Here is a 23569-nt window from a genome sequence, read left to right as displayed (position 1 = left end):
CTAAGTATTGTAATGGCTTGTCATTAACTTTGAATTTCCACCTTCATGGGTGTAAAACGCACTTGAAACCTAGACATCTAAAACTGTTGAAATAGTGTTAAGCCTTATACAATTTCTTTACTTTGAATTGATGCTTCATATTCTACATTCAGCCTGATTCTTAAATGTCTTGCCTCCAGTTATATGGCTGTAACAATTAAGGAGGATCAGGTGAATGATATGAAATCTAATAATCCTTGAGGCTCTCTGCAAAAGAGAAGAAAATTGGCAACAGTCTGTCTTATATAAAGTACACTTTCAACTGATGGGTTGTGCAGTGACAATTATGGCAATGTTTCTGTTTCTAAATCTAATCTGATTTCTTGGTTTAGAAAGGATATATGTTTTTAAATAACATGACAAATATATTTTATGTTCAAAGCATTTGGACTTTGTTTTAAGTTAGATATGAACCACTGGCATTTAGTTCAAGGATAACACAACTACAGGGGGTTGTGGAACTTTGCCAGAATCAGTCACTGTAATTCAATCTTATATATTTGGAGCTTAATAAACATAGCTGGAGCACAAGCTGTCACCTGCAGGTCAAAAGGGTAACTGCCAGATTCTTTCCCCTATGCTTATAAACTGAAAGTTAGTTTAAACTATAGATAGAGTTGGGGTCTGATTCTGCTTCCATTAAAGTCCATGGGAGGAGTAGGCTCTCGGGCTTCAGTTCAGCAAATGCTTAAATATGGGCTTGACCTTATTTTAAAAAAACAACAAACAAAAACACAGTGGGATTTCTCACTGTCTAATCTCAACAAATCTGGGGCACAGAGGAACATGAGTTGTGGTTGGGAGGAGCTTAGTGTTTGGGGACACTGAAGTAGTTTGAAAGAGCACCAAGAAAAATGCATCTGCCTGGTCTTGGTGCCTAAAGTCACGCCAATATCCTTTTTAAAATAAAAAAAAAAAATCCTTGTGGTTGCCCTAAAACAGTGGCCAAGTTACACAGAAAACTTAGAGCTGGATACTGTGACCTGATGGTGGTTCCTTAGATGTTGTATAGAGACATATCAGTGTCTTTATTACAGATTTAAATTACACACTTTGAGAAGAATTAATTTATTTAAAAGCTTCAAAACTTTGTTGTCTGATTTCATGCTGGTAAATTATCCAGTCATTAATGAAAGTATAATTCCTACTGTATTTAAGTAAATTATAGTGCCTAAGCTTCATTTTAAAAAGGAATAAAATGTATGTTGCAACAATCTGGGAGCAATTGCGTTTGTTGTTTTATGATTTTAACTGTTCTTCCAGGTTTGTTTGAACACTGTTTTCTAAACAGATCACAAAGCTTGTTTAACTTTATTTGGTGGGGGTGAGGGTGGTGGAAGAATACAGTGCATTAACACCTGCAGTAATACTCTGATTTCTTAAGTTGTCTTCAGTGTGTCTGATTCGAGCTGTATCTTTTCATATTTATGAATTTTTAATTTCTTTTAATAAACAGTTGGATTTTGGTTACCATAGCTATTAAGTAGAACTGGTTGAGAAAAGTTCCAAAAAATTCAAAATTGCTATAGAAAAAACTCCAAAGTACTGAATTTCTTTTTCCATTTTCCAACCTGCTCTACTATTGAGCAAGCCACCTTCATGAATTGTCTTCAGATTTGGCTCTCTATATGTCCAGTCATAGTGCAATAAGAGCTTTTTTATGGATTTAAACTATTAGGCAAATATTAAATGGTTTTACGTTTTTATTATAAAATTAAGGATATTTAATATATAATTGACCATGATCAAAAACTAAATTATTGTTTCGATATGAAAGGAAGTCGTGACAGTTACTTGTGCATTTTTCCCCAAAACTAGCCGTCAGCCTTAGCTGCAATGTATATGGCTCCATACAGTGTATAATATTCTGCAATCAGATATTATATTCCATTTTGAACTTGCATTGTTAGAAAGTGTTATACCCTTATGAGCTATGCACATGTATTTAGGTGGCGCGCTGTGTGTGTGTGTGTGTGTGTGTAAATTTAACATCTCATCCTTATTTCCTGGAAATTTAAATTTGTTTTCCAGCATTTGAACTGTTCTCTCAGACAGGGATATTCAAGACCAACTAGTCAGTTTTACAGGAACTGTATCTGATGGTGTTCATAGCTGCATCTATTTATGCATCTGTATAAGAATATATTTATGCACTGTGGATTTATTAGTCTTCAGACTGTTCTGAATGTGACGATAGATATACTTAGAACTTCTTTGCAATGACCTTTGAAACTGCTGACATGGTAGAGTAGATTTGGTTTATCCTGAGGGATATGAATATTTTAGAGAATATGTATATATTTCATTTTTAAGTCTACATTAATCTCTTGCATTACATAAAATGAGAGCTTATGAGTAGATCAGATGCATCACTTACTTCAATTTTTCTGCCGTAAAATTTATGCCAGCCTTTTGTAATTTAGTTATGTAAATTTGTATGTCAAGCAGACACAGACTTGTTGGTTTTAATTAACCTCTCTGTAACTGCCTCTACTACATAAGCAGAATTAAGAGTGTGTGGGGAAGCAAGGGACATTTGAAGTACACCTTATGTTTTAATTACCTTTGGTATAAAGGTTGCTATGATACACAGATGTTTCTTCTATTATATTTGTGTAAATATGATTTATTCAGCATGGCTGCAGTCATCTTTTTTTATTTGGAAATAATTGTACTCCTGTGTCTACAGAAAACTGCTTCGTGTTATGTTGTTTTATCATATTATAAATCACTGAGGTCCACTTAAATGACATTTTAAAAAAAATTTTACCAAAAACCTATTTCAGTTGCTGTATGTGAAAGTGCACTGGATTTCTCTTAAGCATGATGCATAACAGGTACAATAACTAAAAGGAACTGGTACTTTTCTTCCAGGCAGTGAGCTGCTCCCTCATGCCCTTTGGCAGTTTTGGTAGCCAACTCAGAAACAACATAGAACAACTCTAACAAATGGAGACGTTTTCCACAATGATTGTGCCTCTGACACAATTATTGCAGGGTGGGTGGAGAGTACAGTACAGAAGAAAATGGAATACTGAGTGCTTTGACAGGAACATGCACACTAGCTTGTGGTGTGGTTGGAAGTCGGCATTCTGATATAAGACGTTCAAATGATACACAAGCTCCTTGCTGCTCTGCAATTAAATAGTTGACGAGGAAATGTTTCCATAGCTATACCATGTTCCTGCTGATATCAATGATACTGGTTCTCCAAAACAAAAGTAGACAGATGTAGTGTCATTAGCTTCTTCATTGATGGTGAAAGAAAATAACACTGTCAAGAACCTTCTAAGCAATAATATCTCCTGTATATGTGAGTGAATGTGAAAGTCATGGCCACCATTAGACTTTCTGGATGAAAGAAGAGAGTAGAGAACTTGTGGGACCCAAAAACATTGATAACATCTCCTTTGACAAGGAAAATCTATCTCTCACTCTAAAGTGTGCACTAGTCTGATCTGCCTGTTGCACTCTTAATGAAACAGTCATGATTTTCAAATCAAATTCAAAAATGGAATTTTGGTGACAATGTATTTACTATATGTATAAGTGTTTAAATTGGCTTTGGGAATGGACATCCTTAAATTAAACTTACTCAGCCAGCATAATTGTATGTTTTGAAGTATATTTTAGGGAGCAGTATAGTAACAACCTGTAATTTCTTCCCTGTCAGGACAGAGATAGATGCTAAACTTAACTTAACCTGAACAAGCCTATGTCACTGGATTTTCTTCAGACCCTTGACAATAATTACACCATTTGCAAAGGCTCACTTTTCTCCTTCAGGCCGTCCCTTTTGATATGGACATGTTTTCTCATAAGGAGAGTTTGTGCCGCACTGGGATTAGCTGCTCACTTTATAGTTTTGCATTTTAATTCTGAGTCATTTGTCAGTGATGTGCAAAGATTTCCTTCCCATCCCTTCTCCAGGATGACCATGAAAATCATTTTTCCATAGTGCTTTCCTGAAACGATATGTTGTGAATTATGCAATTAACTTTTAAACTGTGAAGAAATGCTTACTTATGCAGTACGTATGAAACAACTAAAGCCTCCAGTAGTTCATTAGGTTAACCCAATGTGGTGCCTGCTAGTCAGAAAGGAGTCACTCATATACCTCCTGCTTCTCTTAGGTCCGCTGTCTGCTTTATCCAAAGGAGATATAATGCATTTGATGTGTAAATATAGGTCTTGTGACTGAGAATTACAAAAATTGGAGTCTACTCAAAGGTCTGTCAAGCAAATGTTTCTTGATATGTCTGTTTCTGATCAGAACGCCATTCCACGCCTCTTTCTGCCTAATGAAGTTTAGCCACGGGTAACAAATATTGGTATGTCATTAAAGAAATGTGATCTAGATGAAATTACTATAGAGTGGAAACACAACTGGTTGAAAGACCATATCCAAAGAATTATCAATGGTTAGCTGTCATACTGGGAGGAAGTATCTAGTGGAACCCTGTAGGGGTCTTTCCTGATCCACTACTGTTTAATGCTTTCATTAATTACTTGGATTATGAAGAGAATGGTTATAAAATTTGCAGATGACACCAAGATGGAAGGGATTGCAAGCACTTTGGAGGACAGGATTAGAATTCAAAATGACATTGACAAATTCATGAATTGGTCTGAAAACAAGATGAAATTTAAAAACGACAAGTTCAAAGTATTACATTTTGGAAAGGGAAAAATCAAATGCACAACAACCAAATGGGGAATAACTGACTAGGTGGCAGTTGAAAAGGATCGAAGTGGATCATAAATTGAATGCGAGTTAACAAAGTGACACAGCTGTGAAAAAGGCTAATATCACTCTGGGGTGTACTAACAGGAGTGACATATGTAAGACATCGGAAATAATTGTCCTTCTCTACTGAGCACTGGTGAGGCCTAGTTGAAGTTCTGGGCACCACCCCCTCAGAAAGATATGGACAAACTGAGTCTGGAGGAGAGTGACAAAAATGATAAAAAGGTTTAGAAAACTTGACCGATGGAGAGAGGATAAAATACTGGGCATGTTTAGTCTTTAAGAGAGGACTGAAGGGGGATCTGATAAGTCTTCAGATCTATTAAAGGCTGTTATAAAGAGGACAGTGGTCAGTTTTTCTCCTTGTCTACTGTTAGAAATAATGGGTTTAATCTGCAGGAACGGAGATTTAGGTGAGATATTAGAAAAGTTTTCATAACTATAAGTGTAGTTAAGCTTTGGAACAGTCTCCACAACCTCCTCTGAAAATCCGCATAATTGCTGGAAATTTTTAAAAGCAGGTTGGACAAACACCTGCCAGGGATGGTCTAGGTTTATATGGTCCAGCTCCAGCACAGGGGGCTGAACTTGGTGGCTTCTTGAGGTTCCTTCTAGTCTTATATTTCTATGATTCTATAAGGAATTAAATATATTTCCTGCATATTTTAAATGAGATTATGAATTTATTGTAAATTTCAGTTTGAAAATTGATCTGGTTTTGAAACCTCCTCCTCCCCCACCTCTTTGTTTTCTCATTGCCCTCTGTTTTCCTTTTGAAAAATAACTCAGTGTTTCATAATACACATAGATGAGATGACAGTCCACTACAGCTTGTTTTGGTTATGGATCTTGGTAAGTAAACAGGTCTATTCAAGGATTGATTTCATGTACTGCTAGATATAAAACAAAATAACTTTTTTTTTCCACTAGAATTGTTCTTGAATTAGTTATATAGAGTCTCGTTTTCAAACTTGGTTGCCTTAGTTTGTAGTGAAGGAAATGTCTTGGCTCAAAAAAATTTTGTGGATGTCTAAAGCTATTACATTTAGTAAATTATCCTATTGTGGATTTCAGATTTTCCTATATTAAAGAGCTATGATAGTATTAAAAATATACTGTTTGTTTTGTTTTATTGAAAATGCCTCTAGAGTATCTCATTCTGCCTTTCACTCCTTCTATGGCAGGGGTGGGCAAACTTTTTGGCATGAGGGCTACATCTGGGAATAGAAATTGTATGGCGGGCCATGAGTGTTCACAAAATTGGGGTTGTGGTCCGGGAGGGACGAGGGCTCTGGTTGGGCATGTGGGCTCTGGGGTGCAGCTGGAAATGAGGAGTTCAGGGTGCGGGAGGGGGCAGGGGTGCAGGAAGGGGTGCAAGCTCCAGCTGGGGGTGTGGGCTCTGGGTGGGGGTGGAGATGAGAGGTTTGGGGTGCAGGAGGATGCTCCAGGATGGGATCAAGGGGTTTGGAGGGCAGGAGGGGGATCAGGGTTGGGGCATGGGGACTGGCTCAGGGATGCAGGCTCAGAGAGGCGCTTACCTCAAGCGGCTCCCAGAAGCAGTGGCATGTCCCTTCTCCACCTCCCATGCGAAGGCACGGTCAGGGGTTCTGCACACTGCCCCATCTGCAGGCACCGCTTCTGCTGCTCCTATTGGAGCACCAGAGGGAGCCATTGGAGGACATAGGAGCTAGAGGGAGCCATGATGCAGCTTCCGGGAGTCACATGGAGCAGCCCCCTACCCTGCTCCGCTGCTGGAGTGCCAGAGTGGGGCCATGCTGCAGCTTCTGGGAGCCGCATGATGTGGCCCCCAACCTTGCACCCTGGCTAGCGCACCGAAGCAGGGAAAGCCCCAGACCCCACTCCCCAACAGGTCTGGCCCACGGGCCGTAGTTTTCCCACACCTGCTCTATGGAGTTCATAGCGCTACCTAATGAGACATTTGCTGAACAACTGCTTACAATGTCTGAAGAATTTCACTGATTACATTTGGAGTCCACTCTAAATCCTCATTCATGTCCTTTCCTGGCTGACTGCTTTATGTTCATGAATGCAACCAGTGAGATTTGCAGATTAGAGATGCTCTGTCTACTTTGGGGTTCTAAGGGATGGAGAGGCATATTGCATTTCTAGTTTGTTTGATTCTCTGGATTGATTCACCAGAATTGACAGTCAGTCACCAAAGAGAGGTTTAAAGGTACAGAGACCCCAAACAATAGTTTTCCCCTGTAGCTAATAATTTCTCTCCTCCAACAGAATTCAGATTTCAAGGATCCTTTCTTTGCAATGGACAGAACTATATCAAACATGAGAAACAGTATGTTAGAACTGCAAAGAAATTTTGTAAGTACATTTCGAAAATTCAGTCTTAAAAGTATTATTTATATTGAACAATGTGACGTTGCACTCTATATGATTTTATGAAAATATGCTAATGAGTGTGAATATACTGTAACTGGAATATGCTTCATGCAAAAGGCCTCTTATACGGTATCATTACAAATCTTATAATCTACTGAGTGTGTTCATCCTATTTGTATAAATGTATCACTCTTGTATCTATCTGAAACTAGAAAGATGAAATATAACCCTGAGGTGCTATTGTAATTATGCAAAGTGTGGGCCATTAATGGTGGTTTGGAATCTTGATGGCTCCCATCAACCAGGACTATTGACTATGGATGGCTCTGTTTGCTTGCAGGCCTTCCTGTGAGTCAGGCTGGGAGGAATGAGGGCTTGGAGTCTTACAGTGACATATGATCATGTCACCTGAACTGGAATCCATCTTTAACCTGGTGCCCTTCCGTTTAGAAGGGTGGGTGGGAACCCGGTGAGGGACAAAGGATTCCCGCCTTATGCAAAACACATATAAGGGGGAGGAACAGAACAAAGGGGGTGCAATCATGAGAAGTCCCCTAGCTACCATCTGAGCTGAAACAAGGGCTGTACCGGGGAAAGGATTGTGCCCAGACTAGGAAGGCGTCCATTCTGTGAAAGAAACTTATTGAAACATCTCTGAGAGTGAGATTTAATCTGTATCCAGTTTTCTTACTGTATTAGGCATAGCCTTGTGTGTTTTGTTTTGTTTGGTAATTTACTTTGTTCTGTCATTACTTGGAACCACTTAAACCCTACTCTTTGTATTTAATAAAATCACTTTTTACTTCTTATTAATTAACCCAGAGTATGCATTAATCCCGGGGAGGCGGCAAACAGCTGTGCATCTCTCTCTATCAGTGTTATAGAGGGTGAACAATTTATGAATTTATCCTGTATAAGCTTTATACAGGGTAAAATGATTTATTTGGGGTTTGGACCCCACTGGGAGCTGGGCATCTGAGTGCTAGAGACAGGAACACTTCTTAAGCTGTTTTCAGTTAAGCCCACAGCTTTTAGGGGACGTGGTTCAGACCTGGGTCTGGGTTTGCAGCAGGCTAGCATGTCTGGCTCAAACCAGGTAGGGCACTGAAGTCCCAAGCTGACCAGGGAAACAGGCTCAGGGCTAGTCTCAGCACATCAGCTGGCAGTCCCAAGGGGTTTCCTATGATCCAACCCGTCACAAACAGAATAATAGTGTTTAAAACAGTTATTCGGGAAGTCCTATAAAAAGCCATATTATGATTCCCTATGGAGTGCAGAGAGAAAATGTGGGGGTTTTTTTGTTTGTTTGTTTTTTGCCCAGAAAGTATTTGTTTTAATTCTTTATACTATCAGTTGTACTCCAGTTATGTCTATGTACTGGAGTAGAATGTGGTCAAATGTGTTTAATTTATTAAAGTGCTCTGGTAAAACAGTTTTGGCATTATCAGTACTGAAGACAATAGAACACACAAACATTTTGATACCTTTATCCTCCCAAATACATTACATGACCTTTTTATTGTTTAAGTGCAGACTGCGTGCTTTGTTCTGTATATGACACGCACACAAAGTCAGTTCCTTCCCTTCTGAAGTACCAGTCCTGCAATAAACTCTACAAAAGCACATCCCATTGAAGTCAGTAGGGCTATATGTGGGCAGAGGGGTCCCTTTGTGTGGATAGTCTGCATGCTCAGGGCTTAAAGCAAGATTCACTGGCAAATACAGAGGATATTGCAAACTCAGGCTCTTTTCCCCCTATTTTTTCCTGATATAATTCCTCAAAAGTAATATTGAGATGGAGAAGGTGTCTAATGTGGGATACTGTTCTTTCTTCTTAAGTTATCTGTCAGTTTTAATATTTTTATTAATTTGAAGTATATCAATTTCAGGATCATCTCTCACTCAATCCAGATGCACACTCATTCAGTTCTTCTTCTGTGATGACCTATTCCAAGATAGGTGATGAACCACCAAAGGTTTTCCAAGCTTCAGCTCAGACTCGCACAGCTCCAGGAGGTGTAAGTATTCTTGAGACATGGCTGAAGAGTGTTGTTAAATTGTCAGACTGTATATTAATGCAGACTCAAGTTCAGTCTCCTTTAAAATGCTTACTGGGGTAAATCGTTTCCATAATTTAGAAAGATATACACTCTATTACACCATTGCTATATCTTAGAGTAGATACTGTTTGAAAATACTCTTTAAGGCATTATATCCTGTGCTATCCCCCCTACTAAAGCTACTTTTATACCCATTTTCTCAAAAGCTGAATAGGTGAGTGATACAGCTACCAGTTCTGAATTTGCTGCTTTTTGAGCCAGTGTATAATGTTATATTCCTTTTGCCTATTGGGATATATTTACACCTAAATATTTGCAATCGTAAGATACTAAAAAAGTCTGCATTTATACACAATTTTACCTCAAATCACTTTATGTACCCATAATAGTGCAAAATAGCTACTTCGAATTATCTGTTGAGCCTAAGTACTTGACTTTTAAATGCTTACATAATGCTTCAGATGAAGATGCCCTCTCATTACCTTCGTTGCAGCTGTTGTGCATCTAATTCTGCTAAGAAATTCAAATTTAAATTTGAACCCTCGAGCAATGTTCATGAAAGATTATATGCAAGCAGTATGAGTCTGTTGAAAATATCCCACAGCCAATCATGTCAGAGCTCAAGCCAGCACTTAGTTATCAGAAAGGCTCTAATAATATACCTATGAACACAGTGATAAGCAGTGGACAAGAGGTTTCAGACCAGTCAACGTGACAGCCTCGTAATTAGTTGCCCTTTCATGTAGAGAATACCAACACATACTTATCTGTTCTGTTGTCAAGGAGAATGTTTAAGACTCTCTGCAGGGGTTATATTTAGGCTGGGCTCTGACAGATTTTGAAACAATTAATAATAACCTGCATGCATATTCTCTCCTTTAAAAACATTGGGTGGTAATATTATCTTTCCTGTCTGCTAATAGTGGGATGAGTATTGTTTGCTCGATACTTTGTGTGAGCTATCAGTCTTTCAGCCAGTGCAACAAAAATAGATTCAGTAGGAAGCATCTGTTTTTTTCATAAACTTCATTTTAAAGCAAATTTGTTTTGAGTTTAAAATAAAACTCTGAAAACTAATTTGGATAATCTGCTTTTTCAATTGAAGTAGCAATTACAATATAATTTCCCTTCTTTGAGCAGATCAGAGAGACTAGAAAAGCACTTAAAGATTCTGAAAGTGGGCTGGAAAAAATGGCTGTTGGTCATCACATTCATGATCGTGCCCATGTAATTAAAAAATCAAAGAACAACAAAACTGGTGATCGAGAACTGAATCAAGAATTTATCAACTTGGATGAATGTAAGTCTTGCAGCACACACCTGATTTTTTAGGAAGTGCTGATTTGTTGATCTGGCCCCTTCAGTGGGTGTCAAGTTGGACACCTAAAACGTGAGGATCCCAAAATCATCAGTCACTTTTGAAAATACTTTTCGGGGGTGGGGGGCAGGGTGGCGGCGGTGGTGTTTGGTCATACTTGCGGGTAATCTGAGTGGTAATGTTTTATGGTTTTGAATGGACATTAATATATTAAATTATATAAAAATTCCAGTTACAAAACTTTGTGTTTTAATGCAATTGCTTTGGTTCGGGATGTAGCAATTGTAGCTAAATACTCTCTCCTATGTTTTTATCGAGTTTAAACAAAAATGTTTGTAACTGTTTGCAGCTGAGGCCCACATATTTGATGAGGAATGGCAGAAGGAGATTATGAAGTTTGGAACATCTGGAGCTAGATGCAATTTAGAAGCTCCAAAACACAGAAGTAACCGTCATATAAGCAGGGAAGATGCATCAAGGAGGTAGAAATGATTTCTGTAATGGCTCTAATTGTGCTGATACGCTCATTTTCTTCTAAGAAAAAGGAAAGACTATGCCCTATTTCATTAATAAGAACTTCCTGTTAGGAACCTTGAGAAGAAATAATATACTTACTCTCTGCTTCAGAGATTATGTAGCTGAAGTGTAATTCAGAGTAGTATTTTGATATAACTAAAATTTGAGGAAATACTAGGTGTGGCTTTCAGAAGTTTTGACTATTTAACCTATTTGATTATATTTTGACTTGTAAATTTTACAATTTTATTTTTTTAGATAAGTATGTTTTTATCTCAAACAATGAGAGAGAGAGAGAGAGAACTGATCACATGCAAATTGGGTTCACTGCATTAAGGTTGAATCCTTAACTCTTTACTCAGAGGTGGATTGGTCTATCCCCCTGAGGAAAAGAGCAGGAGAAGGAAGAAAATTGCTGTATTCCTCTCCTGGCAGTATCTCCTGTGGTGAGATGCACAGGTTCAGGAGGAGACAAGGCAATCCAACCCCAGAGACCAGGGAATCTGTTGGGAGGAGCATGCCCCATATCTATGGATGCAGGTGTCTGTCCTGCATAGATTGTTTTCCCCATGCTGCTCTTTTGGTCTTTTCTTATCAGCATAGCTCTAGTAGGAGGTATGCTGCCTTTGTCAGCTGCTTGGTATTGACCATGGAGGTTATGCAGCAAGAGTTAATGTTGGCTCAAACTAATTTCTGGAGTGAGTAGGGAATACTGTGGTAAGAAGCACTAGTCCTAGCTACACCTTTTCCCAAACCGTGCAGAGTGCTTTCCATGTGTCACTTCTGCATAGTCCTAGAAGGGAAACACTGCCAAACTGCAGAGGTTGCATTTGCCCCTCCTGCAGTATTCCATGGGCAAGTTGTGCTTATGTAAACTGAGACAAATCCAGCCCTTGATTACTGCTCAGTTTTTAATCAGGCACAGCTCCCATTCACTTCAGTGAGTTCTGCCTACATGCCATTTTGCAGCTGTCTCTTATCAAATACATAGGTACACAATAAACTCAACAAAAAGCCGAGGCTGCTAAAGTTTCTCATTCACTGAAACATGTTAGTAGTTTTACCAGCAGAGGATGTTTCTAAGTTGTAAAATAGCTAAAATACATATAATAAAGGCTTACCTAAAAATAACTAGATAATCCATTATGTGTTTTGTAAATGGTGAACAATATGATGCATTAGCCAGGTTTTTTTTCCAAGTATCATACAATGGTTTTGATTGTGTTGTGTTTTTTTGTTTCAGGGAGAAACCCCACCCAAAACCACTGATTGCAGGATCCAGAAAACCCGAAGTTTCTGTGGAGAACCTCAATGTGAAAGGATCGCACGTCCCAATCAAAACCAGCAAAAGATAAATGGCTTGTATAATGATTTGGATGGGTTTTTTGTTTTGGTGGTGGTTTTTTTTTTCAGAGAAGATAATGGTGCTGGATCGTTATGTATAAGACCAATCCCTGGTTTTTAAGTATTAGTGGGCCTTGCTCGTCTAGTCATTTGACCGCTGATTGTTCTTGAAGACACCATCTCTTTGGCTACTCTATCTGGGTCTGAGCAGTAAAAGAAAATATTTACCACTGAAAAGCACTTTATTGGGTTATCACTTTCCTGTATACTGTAAACTACAATATTTTGCCTTCCAAGGCTTTTTTCCTACAATTATGCTAATCTCTCAAACTTTTCAGCAGGCTTGGTGGTGAAACTACATCTATTACCCATGCAATACAGCTTACACAGAAACTCAATTCACTTTTTGTAAAATTATTTTTTGTGGCTGAAGCAATACCGGTGTGGTTTTGGTGAAATTAGATTTAAAATTACACTTTAAAATTATTAAATAGCATGTAATTTACATGCTATTGTATAATCGCCAGATTCATGGTGATTGCCCTGATTTCAGAATGTTAACGGAGTCTAAAAATAAGTAGTCAAGTAACTTGTTTTTAAGTAAAATTTAAGTTTATCGACATTCTTATTTATCACTTTTGGATAGTTGATTTTCTGTACATAGTTCATTAATTTCAATGGCTTTATATTGTATCTCCTAAGTGGTTCTACATCCTTTGTGTGTTTCCACTGAAGGTGTGACCCATTATTTCTCACCATTGCAGATTCTCCATACTAGGGCTAGAGTTAAGTAGCATGATGGGTTTTCTATTTTCTGTGGCAATATACTGCAGTTCCCTTGTATGGACAATAGATATGACTGTTGGCATTCTTAACCAGATTGGTTTGGGAATCAAATTTGGTTCAACAGACTGTAAAAGTATATGAACTAAATGCTGAATAATTACACCATTCCCTCCGTAAATGATAGTTTTAAAAACATATGTGCAGGAAATGCTACTTGTGGTCATTCATATTCTTCTATCAGCTAAGTTTGTGGCTGTGTTGTATCATTTTGTGTCCTGATTTTTAATTTAAAGGAATCCAGGATCTGGTAAAGGTAAAAATCGTTGAGCTCCCTTGAAAATTTTACTATTTCAAAGTTCTTCTCTTGTTTGTACGTTTTGTTTTCTTTTTTAAAAGTTTCCTTGGCTTAAAATTATTAGGCGAAAACAGACTGAATGATTTATTGGGAAAAGTAAACATTTTAATGTATATTATCTGTGTCAAAGTTCATGCACCATTTTGTTACTTGGAAGGAATTGTAGATGATATATAAATATAAGCCTGAACAATGAATCTATTAGTATTTTTAAATTACAGCGTTTGACTTCTCATGGCCAAGATGTACACTTTTTTAATCATATCAACCTCCGAGGTGTCTTTAAAATATGTTTACTCTTAAACCATATTGATTTTTTTTCCCCTGCAGATCCCTAAATTATTTAATATTATTATTCTTACACATAACATGCCCTGTTTAATTGTATTTTTGGAATGGAAGACTCCGTTTTCTTCTCTCTGCTTGCTTAATGCAATAAGTTTTCTTCAAGTATTATAGTAAAATCCAGTGTCTATGGTTTAATGTTACTAAGACCAATATGTAGTTCATACATCTTACAGTCAGATCAGACTTATTTACAGATAATAGTTCTTAATCTGAAAATGTACTGTCCTTATTACTAACCAGTGTACAAATTTGAGGCCTGATCCTGCTTTCATTGAAGGTAATGGGGATCTTGCCACTGATTTCATTTAGAGCAAGATTAGGCTCTTAATGTATGTTTGTTTTGTCACCTAGATTCTCTAATAACAAGCAATGTAACCGAATGCTTGTACATTAGAATTGTAATGTAATATTAAAATTAAATCAGAAGGAAATCTTCTGTTTAGGAGATTCTGTAACTTCATAAAAAAATTTCTACATCTGTTACAGCCCTATACTTGACCTTTTCGTTTTACATCTTTTATGTGTGTACTTGAAGAAGAAACATTAGACACATACATAAAGTACTTCATTCTTTATTAAATAAGCAGATACTTTGATTGTAAAGAAGCAGTGGAGGACTAATACACATGGCTGAATTTGATGTAATGTTAAATAATAATCTAAAAGTTAATGCAGGAAAAGTTGTTTCTAAAGGTATAAAAATATAATTCTTTGGTTAATAAAGAGTTGTTTATTCTTTAACCTTAGTACCACAATGTGCATTGTGTTTGGTTTGGGCTGTTATAAATACTTTTTCATACAGCAATATTCTGGAGGGAAGTAAATATGCTGGCTGTTAAAAGAAAAACATGCAGCTAAAAAAATGCAACAAGGAAAAGATAGGGAAACTATTCTTAATATCTCTGTGCAATGACTAGAATGGATTTCAGACAGATGATTCTTTCAGTCGGTAGAGTACTCCTCTTTAGTATCGCTGACAAATGCGTGTCACCACAGAAAAGATTCAGATTCAAGCTGTCTAGTGTTACACAGTTCTTTGCCTAAGTAAAGGTAAGTGAAACATCTTCTGTATTCAGCTTAGTTTCTCACCTGGCTGGGTTTTGTTTTGTATTTTTCTTTCTGGCTTCACCAGGTTGTCTGGTTTCTAACCATCTTTTTTTATCATATAGATGCTTATGCATTAGCACAGAGACCATTAACTCTTTTTGCAGCAACCACTGAACGGCTTTCAAATGGTTGTAACATTTGGGCATTACTGACCTGAACTTGAATTTGTAGCCTCTATGTGAAAGGCAGGCTCCGTATTCTCGTATCAACAATCCCCTTATCTATACAATTCCCGAACCACAATTGCATTAGTGCCAAATGTAGTACTCGGCAGAGGCCAGGGATTCCATAAACATGGACATTGAATTACTGCCTTATCCTAGCCATGCAGGAATAAAGACGAGATATGAGGAGTATAGTTTTATTTAGATTGCAACTTCATTAGTTCATTTGGGAAATATCTGGCAATGAACTATACAGTGCAGGGCATTGTTTCCTCAAGTTTCCACCTCTTGGGAGGGCTGCCACCAGCCCTCCTCCTTTCCAACCTTGTTCTTTCCTGTTGCTGGGACCCCTCGCTCATAGATCATGATTCAAACACTTTGTATTGGGCTCTATATGTTACTGCAGTTCAATTTTGCAACTTTCATGAGGACTCTAAAAAAGAAAATGAGCAGATACCTTTGTGTGTATTTAAAATATACCAGCAAAAGTGCCAACTCTTCCACAAATTTTCCTGAGGGTGATTCCCTGTACTATTTTTCATTTTTTAAATATTCTCGGGGTAGAGACACTGAATGTGTCAGAAACTCTAATTCAGTTAATGTTGTCATGTGCAGAGAGGTGCTAGAATAAAATTACATATTCCAACAAGTTCTCGTGCCATAGGTCTTGTTTTCACTCCGTGTGAAAGCTGTTTGAGGAGGTCATCTCAAAGTTTCAAAGCCTCAGAAGATAAATTGAAGTCCACACCAAAATCCAGTTTGCCCCACTAGCAAAGGAAGTAATGCCTCTGATCATGAACACCCTGCTGGGTGATGAGAATTTCCTGACTAGTGCTAGGATTGAAAGAACACTTTGCTCAAGTATGTGGTATAAATTAACGTTTCATTGTGTAAAAAGTCTTTTGTCCATGACACGAGAATCTTTTGCTCTTAAACGTGTTCCTGAAGTGACTAACCAAAGCAATATTTTAAAATGTACAAACCTAGAGATGGAGTGATGCTGCAGGAATAGAGAGGAGCAGTGAGGCAGGAGAAAACACGTTTATTAGCTGAACACTAGCATTCAGAACGAAACCCTCCAAAAGACAGAGACTCACTTTGGGTGAACTATTTAGCCATATCGAGAAACTCTTGTTGGATATTTAAAAAGAAAAATTCCCTGGTGAAGTAACAAATTTAAAGAGCAACATCTGTCTGTAGTTAGTTCAACGTATAAATCTGATACCTATCCCATTCTTTGCATACTTTTAAATAATTCTGTGCTCTAGAAGGTAGGATGGTTGAAGACTATTCCTTTGAGTAGGAGTCCACTTAGGTATAAAGTGCTCTACATGAGGTTATGGTTCTCATCAGATGAGGTTACACACCCCATCCTAAATCCATCCTTGACTAGTGAAATCTACCCTGGCAGAGTAAAATATGACACACCGGAAATAAGTTTCACTAGGGAAATAACCTGTTCTTCTACCTGCCTGATGAAAGATTTATGGTTGAAGCTGCAATGGTTGGGATATGTAGGAATTCATTTTCCCTGTGTAGTGATTCCAGAGCCTGTGACAACCCATGGTATTCTGTTATTAAAACTCAATACTTTAGTGCCTAATTTTCACAGTGGCCTCAGTCTGGTGTCTGAGCTTTGGTGCCCAACATTCAATTTACGTGTATATTTGCATATACCATTAACCTAGGTAGACATCTGTGAGACTTGTGCATCTAAATTTGAATTTTACATCACATTGAATTTTGAGTCCTCAGATGTATTCGTGCAACTGAATGCTCAGGCCCTGATTTAGCAAAGCACTTAAGCATTAGCCAAGAAGCTTATTATTGGAAGGCCAAATTACACCTGCCCTACTTATAAAAGCAATCCAGTTGGAGTCAGTAGAACTTCTTGCAGGATTAAGATGACACCAAATTAGATCACAAATTCTAAAGATGCAATATACCTGTTTGACTAGATGAAGGTCCATATTATTTGTATTACAGTAGCACTTAGAGGTATCAACTGAGATCGAAAACCACATTATGCTAAGCATTGCACAAACACATGAGACAGTCCCTGCCCTGATGAGTTGACAAATAGAAAGACAAAGAGTGGGAGGGGAAATTTGCAAGAGAAGTGAAGTGACTTGTACAGTGTCACACAGCTGCTCTGCAAATTTTTCTCAAAATGTATCAGCACACTTGGTAGATGAAGTTCTGTTTCCTTAACAGTAATATAAACAAACTTAGTCAAATTCTGCCAGTTCAGCTCCATTGATTTGTGGGAATACAAGAGTATAATTAAGGGCAGAATTTTATGGCTTATTTAATTTCCATCAAGGTATTTTTGCTTCCTAGCTGTACATTAATGTGCACCTGACAATTAAGCAGTAAGTGCTCCAGTAATTCCTCTACCCTCCTTCCCCCCGCCAAACATATGTTAAACTTCAAGGACAATAAATCATGGAATTGACATCTATGGTAGAACAGCTGACGAAGGCTTCAATCAAAAAGGAATTTCCCAGACATGGATGCTGCTTGCAAGCTTTGTGTTGTATGTGCCATGGCATATACATTTTGTACGTATCTAAAATTACCAATCAATTTAGGAATGCCAAACATAGAAGTACAGTACAGAGAGGTGAGGCTACACAAATGTATGAATTATTTGGCTAAAGGCCAGAGTTGGTTCTTTTAATAACTCTGACCTCCAAACATACTAAAGAATTAAAAGTTGAACTAAAATAACTGGAGAATATGTATTCCTATCCAAAGAACCAAACAGGAATTTTCTGCATTCCTTTGGAAAAAGACTGTTCAACTTGCTGAAGTTCAAGTTGTGAGTAGAGTTGCTGTTATTACTAGAATGATCTAAGGTTGTTTGGAACGAACTGCATATGAAATAGTGATCCATTTTAGCAGACTTCCATGATGGTTGTAACGCTGATGACTCCAAAAAAAAAAAAAAAAAAAAAAAGGGAAAGTGCAATATGATAACGTTTTGCATTGGTGAATAGCAGTGAATTAAGGGATGGTACTTATAGGATAGCTATTGTGACAATGTTTTAACCAATTTAGGTCACTAGATGTTCAAATTGCAGTCTTATTGCATCAAACATGTCTGTCTGCCCGCCCCAGCGCAACATACTGCATTAGAAATGTTTATACATCTCTCCTTGCCATCATTAAGCCCTGCTCTGAAGTACCAAATTAAAGTTTTAAATCTTCCACTTCGGCACATATTTATGATTTGTGTTCAGGGTGTGATAACAGCTTATAAGAGGTGGCAGAATAAAGCAGAAGGTAATGCATGTGTTGTGCTTATGCACCAATACATAGTACAATCAAAAACTGTATAGCCGTGACAGCACAAGCATTCTGAATGTTTCTGCTTCTTTGCTGCCAAGAGGCCCCCACAATCGTGTCCCCTGATAAAATAATTATTAGAATTTAGCACAGTCTAGCTTTTAATTTTCCTCTGCCCTCTTTGAAAATGGTTTAATAATTTACACTGGGGCTTGGAAAATCAATTTACCATTGGCAAGTGGGGAACTTTTCTTGGTGAAGGAGGTTGCATAAAAAATAAATTACTGGAGAATGTATTTTTCATTTAGAAAAAATCATTTCCTATATTGTGAAGACAGCTATATGAATGTCAACTAGTTCAGAGCTGTCTTCCTGCTGCTAGTGCTCTAGTGCCCCTGCTGCTCAGTGTAAGCAGTGACACATAAATATGGAGCAGTGAAACTGACAAATATGTCAGTTTTACTTCTCCACTGCAAGACAAAGTTCTCAGAACCTCTTGAATTCCAAGGAAGGAGATGGGGATGCCTCCCACATCTACATGCTCCTCTCCCAGCCTAAGGAGGAGGTCTCAACTGACATTGGGAAACAAATAATGGAAAACAGGAGTGAGGGTTACAGGGTCAGAATCAGGGATCCAGCAGAGGACACTGAGCAGAGAACCCTGGATGCACCCACTGCTCCTCGAAGGAGTCCGGGAAGCCAGTGGATGCAGCCCAGAGGAACTTTTCCCGGATACCTGATCTGAGGGAGGACCAGAAATAGGCCCCACAGTTGCAGAGCACCTCTCTATCCAACATCCTCCTCCTGTGTGGCAAGTTCTGAGCAGCTGCAGAGGCAGACCTTGGAGTTACTAAAATAAAAGGTAAGCACTGGTGACATCTTTCCCTCCATCCATCCACAATCCCTTGCCCTCCTCTCTCCCTGCACAACAGCCAGGAGTCCAGAGAAGATGGGGAGAGGGGAGGGGAGAAATAGAATAATGGAGACTGAAATAGAATAATGGTGTGTTGCCTGATGTCCGCCATCTTTAGTAAAAATATTCTTGTGATTAAAAGACAACTAGCTGGCTGGAGACCTGGGATCTGCCCCTGGACTTTGTGTGGAACTCTGAGCAAGGCAATTCACTTCTCTGTAGCTCATTTTCCTCAATTGTAAAATGGGGCTAATACAACACTGCCTAGTTAATGGATATTTGTAGAGATTTTTTTGGAGATCCTCAGATGGAAGCCACTTGACAAGTGCAAAATATTATTTATTATATTATTATTTATGTATTTTTGTTTCTATGCAAATTTTTGTTTCAGTTCAAGAATACAAACCACTACCTTTAAAATGTACATTATTAGGGTTCAGCTTTTGTCTCATTGAACCAAAGAAGGTGGCAAATATGGCAAGGCATGCAGCCATATTTCAAGCCATATTTCAAGGTGAAATCCTGGTCCCACCAAAGTCAATGGGGCCAGGATTTCATGCCAAGAATATTAATTTGAATGGATGGGAGGCAGTTAATATGAAATTCCACTTGTATTAAAAATGACATTGTTTAAGTTGGTCTCTGGGCTGTTTTTCTTTTGAAAACACCATTGTGTGGTATCACTTACTACTTTTAATATCTGCCTGTGATGTTTTTGAGAGACGTGTATCTCAGAGAAACTACAGCAAAATAATGTCTTTTTATAAAGAATGAAGCTAGTGTTTCTCAGAGTGATGGAGATCCTGAAAACTGAGGAGGCTAAACTCTGGTATTTATCCAGGAACCAAGTACCTGGCTGGAGAAAAATGCTGGCTTTGCTGTACTGTTCCACCTGTTTCCCCCAACCCTGATTTGAAAGGCTAACCTTTGAACAGTGCCAGATTTTTTTTCAGATATTCTGCTCATCCAGTCCAGCAAAGATATCTAGAACTTGAAAAATATATTACTGAGCTTCCACAATCTCATACAGAATTTCTTCTCTGCCTTCTTCCCCTAAAGAATTACCCTCAAAACAAACACACACACACACACACACACACCCTTTCATTTAAAAACGGTACTTCTACACTAACTTCCCGGTCCGAGTACCATACTAGCTTAACTAAAAGTTGCCTCAGAGCTTCTAGTTGCTACAGTACTCATGTTTATGGTGTCAGTGGGGCCTACGCCTCTTTTTAGCACAGATTTTTGGATTTGTGGTGTACTTTGCAGTGTTGCCAATAGTCCACAAAGATCTACTGTGAGTTTGTTGGTGACGCTGGGCACTACTCTAGGTAACTCGGGAGGGTGGAAGACCACGAGTGTTGATGAAGCCTTCTTGCTCTAGGCCCAGGCAAACTGAAGCCCCTCTGCTCCTTGAACTTTCTGTGACCCTGCACAACTATGAGGAAGCTAGTACACAGATAGGTTTGCACACGGCTCACTAGCCAAGGCCAGCTTCTGCCTGGGAAACGTATAGATAAGGCAGAAATGTTTAGCAAAAACTAGTAACAAATAGACCCAAATAAGGCAAGGCTCGGGCAATGCTACTGAGGAAAAACACAACTGGCTGCTTTAGCTGATTGGCTACGGTATTGTACGGGGCAACAGGTAATTGGTTGTATAAGCTTGTGTAGTGAAATAGGCAAAGGTATAAATTGTATACTGTAATCTGCATTCAGGGCTGCAGGATTTGAGACAGCTCAGTCTCCCTGCGCCCTATTTGAAGCTTCAAATAAATCTCTCTGCTTCTCTACCCCGTTGTGGTCATTGGCGCGACGCACACTGGGCAACGAACCCAACTGTTGCTTGCCTCGGGCACTCTGTGCCAGCAACAAGTTTATACCTGCAAACCATTTTCTTCAAATCCTACAGAGCTACTTACATGGAAAAAGTTTTACTTATTCACATCAAGGCTGAATCTATCTTGGACATTTAGGTAAATTAACAAGAAACAACAAAAAAAGGATTTTTGTGTTGATTATTTTCATATCAAAATAACTACATGATAGCTGTATATGAAATGTAAAACAGGAAGATGAAAGTGAGACAGTGAAAAAGCTGAAATGGAGGAGTTCACTAGCTTTAGTGCTGTCTTCTGGTGAGAATTTTTTCAAGTGGATAATCTTCTTAACCTGTCAAGATTAAATACCCTAAAAAAAGAAAAAAAAACAAAACACATGAGCCTTCAGTAGGGGTGACGGTAACTTAAAGGACTTACTGGTACACTGGTGGCTGGGCTCCTGGGCAAGGTGTGGGGTGGGGAGGCTCTGGGCTCCCAGAAAGGGCAGGGCCTAGGGCAGGGTTGGGGCCAGACACCCCCAGCCAGCCCTTCAGCACTGCCCGGCCTGCTCCACCAGGGCTCTGGCGGTGATTTAAAGGGCCCAGGGCTCCAGCCACTGCCAGGAGCCTCGGGCCCTTTTAAATCAGCAGGTCCTGGGGCAGCTGCCCCTTTTGCCCCCACCCCCATCAGTGGGCCATGCCGGTATGGTGTTTAAAGTGCAGCCATGGCAGCGCTTTAATGTCGGCTGTGTACTGGCCCATACTCGCAGCCACTTTCTTACCAGTACGCTGTACTGGCTTACTTTCACCTATGACGTTCAGATGGCAAATTTAAATTTTATCCCCCTCTTTTTCCAGGTATAGTCCATTTATTAGGCCATGTCTACACTACGTACTTACGTCGATTTAAGTTACGTCCATGATCATAAGCTGCTGTAATTACATTGCTTGTGCATGTTCACACAACGCTCTTTATAGCAGGAGAGCAGATCCACAGTTGGTGCTCTAGCATTGTCAGAGAGAGCAGTGCACTGTGGATAGCTATGCTACTGTGAAATTGCCACCGTCTCTTGCTATGATCACAGTGCATCCTGGGGGCAGACTTATCCCCGCGATGCAGTTTTCTCGGTCCCATGATTCCAAGGGCTTCCGACTGCATTTCGTGCCATTTTTCGACTGCACCTTTAAACTTTGCCCGCCATCTCTGCTCACCAGTCTTGTGTTAAGCGTTATGAACACAACATAGCGGATCCTGCAGTATTTCATGAGCTGCAAATCTGAACAGAAATCTGTGGTGTCTGCCCTGCTGGGTGCCATGGAAAGAAACAAAGAGCAGCTGTCCACAGTGGACCATTGCTATCGGGCTCAGAAAACAAACACCGAGTGGTGGGACTGGATTGTGGCACAGGAATGGGATAATGAGCAGCGGCTGCAGAACTTTCATATGCGCAAAGCCACCTTCCTGGAACTCTGTGTGGTGCTCACATTCTCCCTCCGGTGCAAAGTCTCCAAAATGAGAGCTGCCCTAATAGTGGAAAAGCGCGCGGTGATCAGTGTGTGGAAGCTGGCAACTCCAGATTGCTACCAGTCGGTCACAAAAAAGCCTGGAGTTGCGAAGTCACCATGGGGGTTGCAGTGATGCAAGTGTGCAGGCATAGGCTCCGACTCTGTGGGTGCTCCAGGGCTGGAACACCCATGGGGGAAAACTGGTGGGTGCTCTTCACCCACCGGCAGCGCTCCACCCCCGCAGCCCCAGCTCACCTCCACTCGGCCTCCTCCTCTGAGCATGCCAAGTCCCTGCTTCTCCCCCTCGCTCCCAGTGCTTGCTGCTGCAGAACAGCTGTTTCATGGTGGCAAGCCCAGGGAGGAGGGGGAACACAGCGCGCTCTGGGAGGAGGCGGGGCCGGAGGGAAAATTTGGGGAAGGAGTCCAACGGGGGCAGGGAGGGGGCGGAGTTAGGGTGGGGACTTTGGGGAAGGGGTTGGAATGAGGGTGGGGGAAGGGCAGCAGGGGGCAGTACAGGGGTGGAGTCCAGGTGCGGCCCGGGGCGAGTACCTACCGGCACGGCAAAAAGTTGGCACCTATGATCCTATCCTTAGTACATCAGGGTCTGGCGAGCAGATGTTTGGTATATTTTTCAAGTCTTCTATAACATTTATAGCACGGTTCATCCCAAATGATCTAGGAAGCAGTGCTACTGAAATGCACCCACCTGTGGGTGGAGAATAACATGCATTGCAGTATTGCAGGAGGGGTATTCAGTAAGGTACTCTCAGGTATACATGTTTCTTAATCAGTGCAATAGACCTTAACTATCTACAAAGAACTGACATAGCTTTAATTTTTAAGATTTTGTCAGAAAGACACACAAGCCCCATTCTCCTCTCTTTCACGCACATTTATAG

The 23569-nt window shown here is 39.6% G+C and overlaps 1 protein-coding gene across 2 annotated transcripts in view; it reads left to right on the top strand.

Annotated features, from left to right (window-relative positions):
• MLF1 (myeloid leukemia factor 1) overlaps positions 1-14612 on the top strand; it is a 32447-nt gene extending 17835 nt beyond the window's left edge. For both annotated transcript variants that reach the window (XM_073359562.1, XM_073359561.1), the window contains exons 3-7: positions 7040-7126; positions 9034-9162; positions 10345-10504; positions 10872-11004; positions 12282-14612. In XM_073359562.1, coding sequence (XP_073215663.1) covers positions 7040-7126; positions 9034-9162; positions 10345-10504; positions 10872-11004; positions 12282-12393 — 621 coding nt within the window. In that variant the 3' untranslated portion in view covers positions 12394-14612. The remainder of the gene's footprint in view (positions 1-7039; positions 7127-9033; positions 9163-10344; positions 10505-10871; positions 11005-12281) is intronic.
• Positions 14613-23569: the final 8957 nt, after the last annotated feature.

This window comes from Lepidochelys kempii, chromosome 9 (assembly GCF_965140265.1).
Source record: "Lepidochelys kempii isolate rLepKem1 chromosome 9, rLepKem1.hap2, whole genome shotgun sequence".
Lineage (NCBI taxonomy): Eukaryota > Metazoa > Chordata > Testudines > Cheloniidae > Lepidochelys > Lepidochelys kempii.
This window is presented reverse-complemented; position numbering and strand designations above follow the sequence as displayed.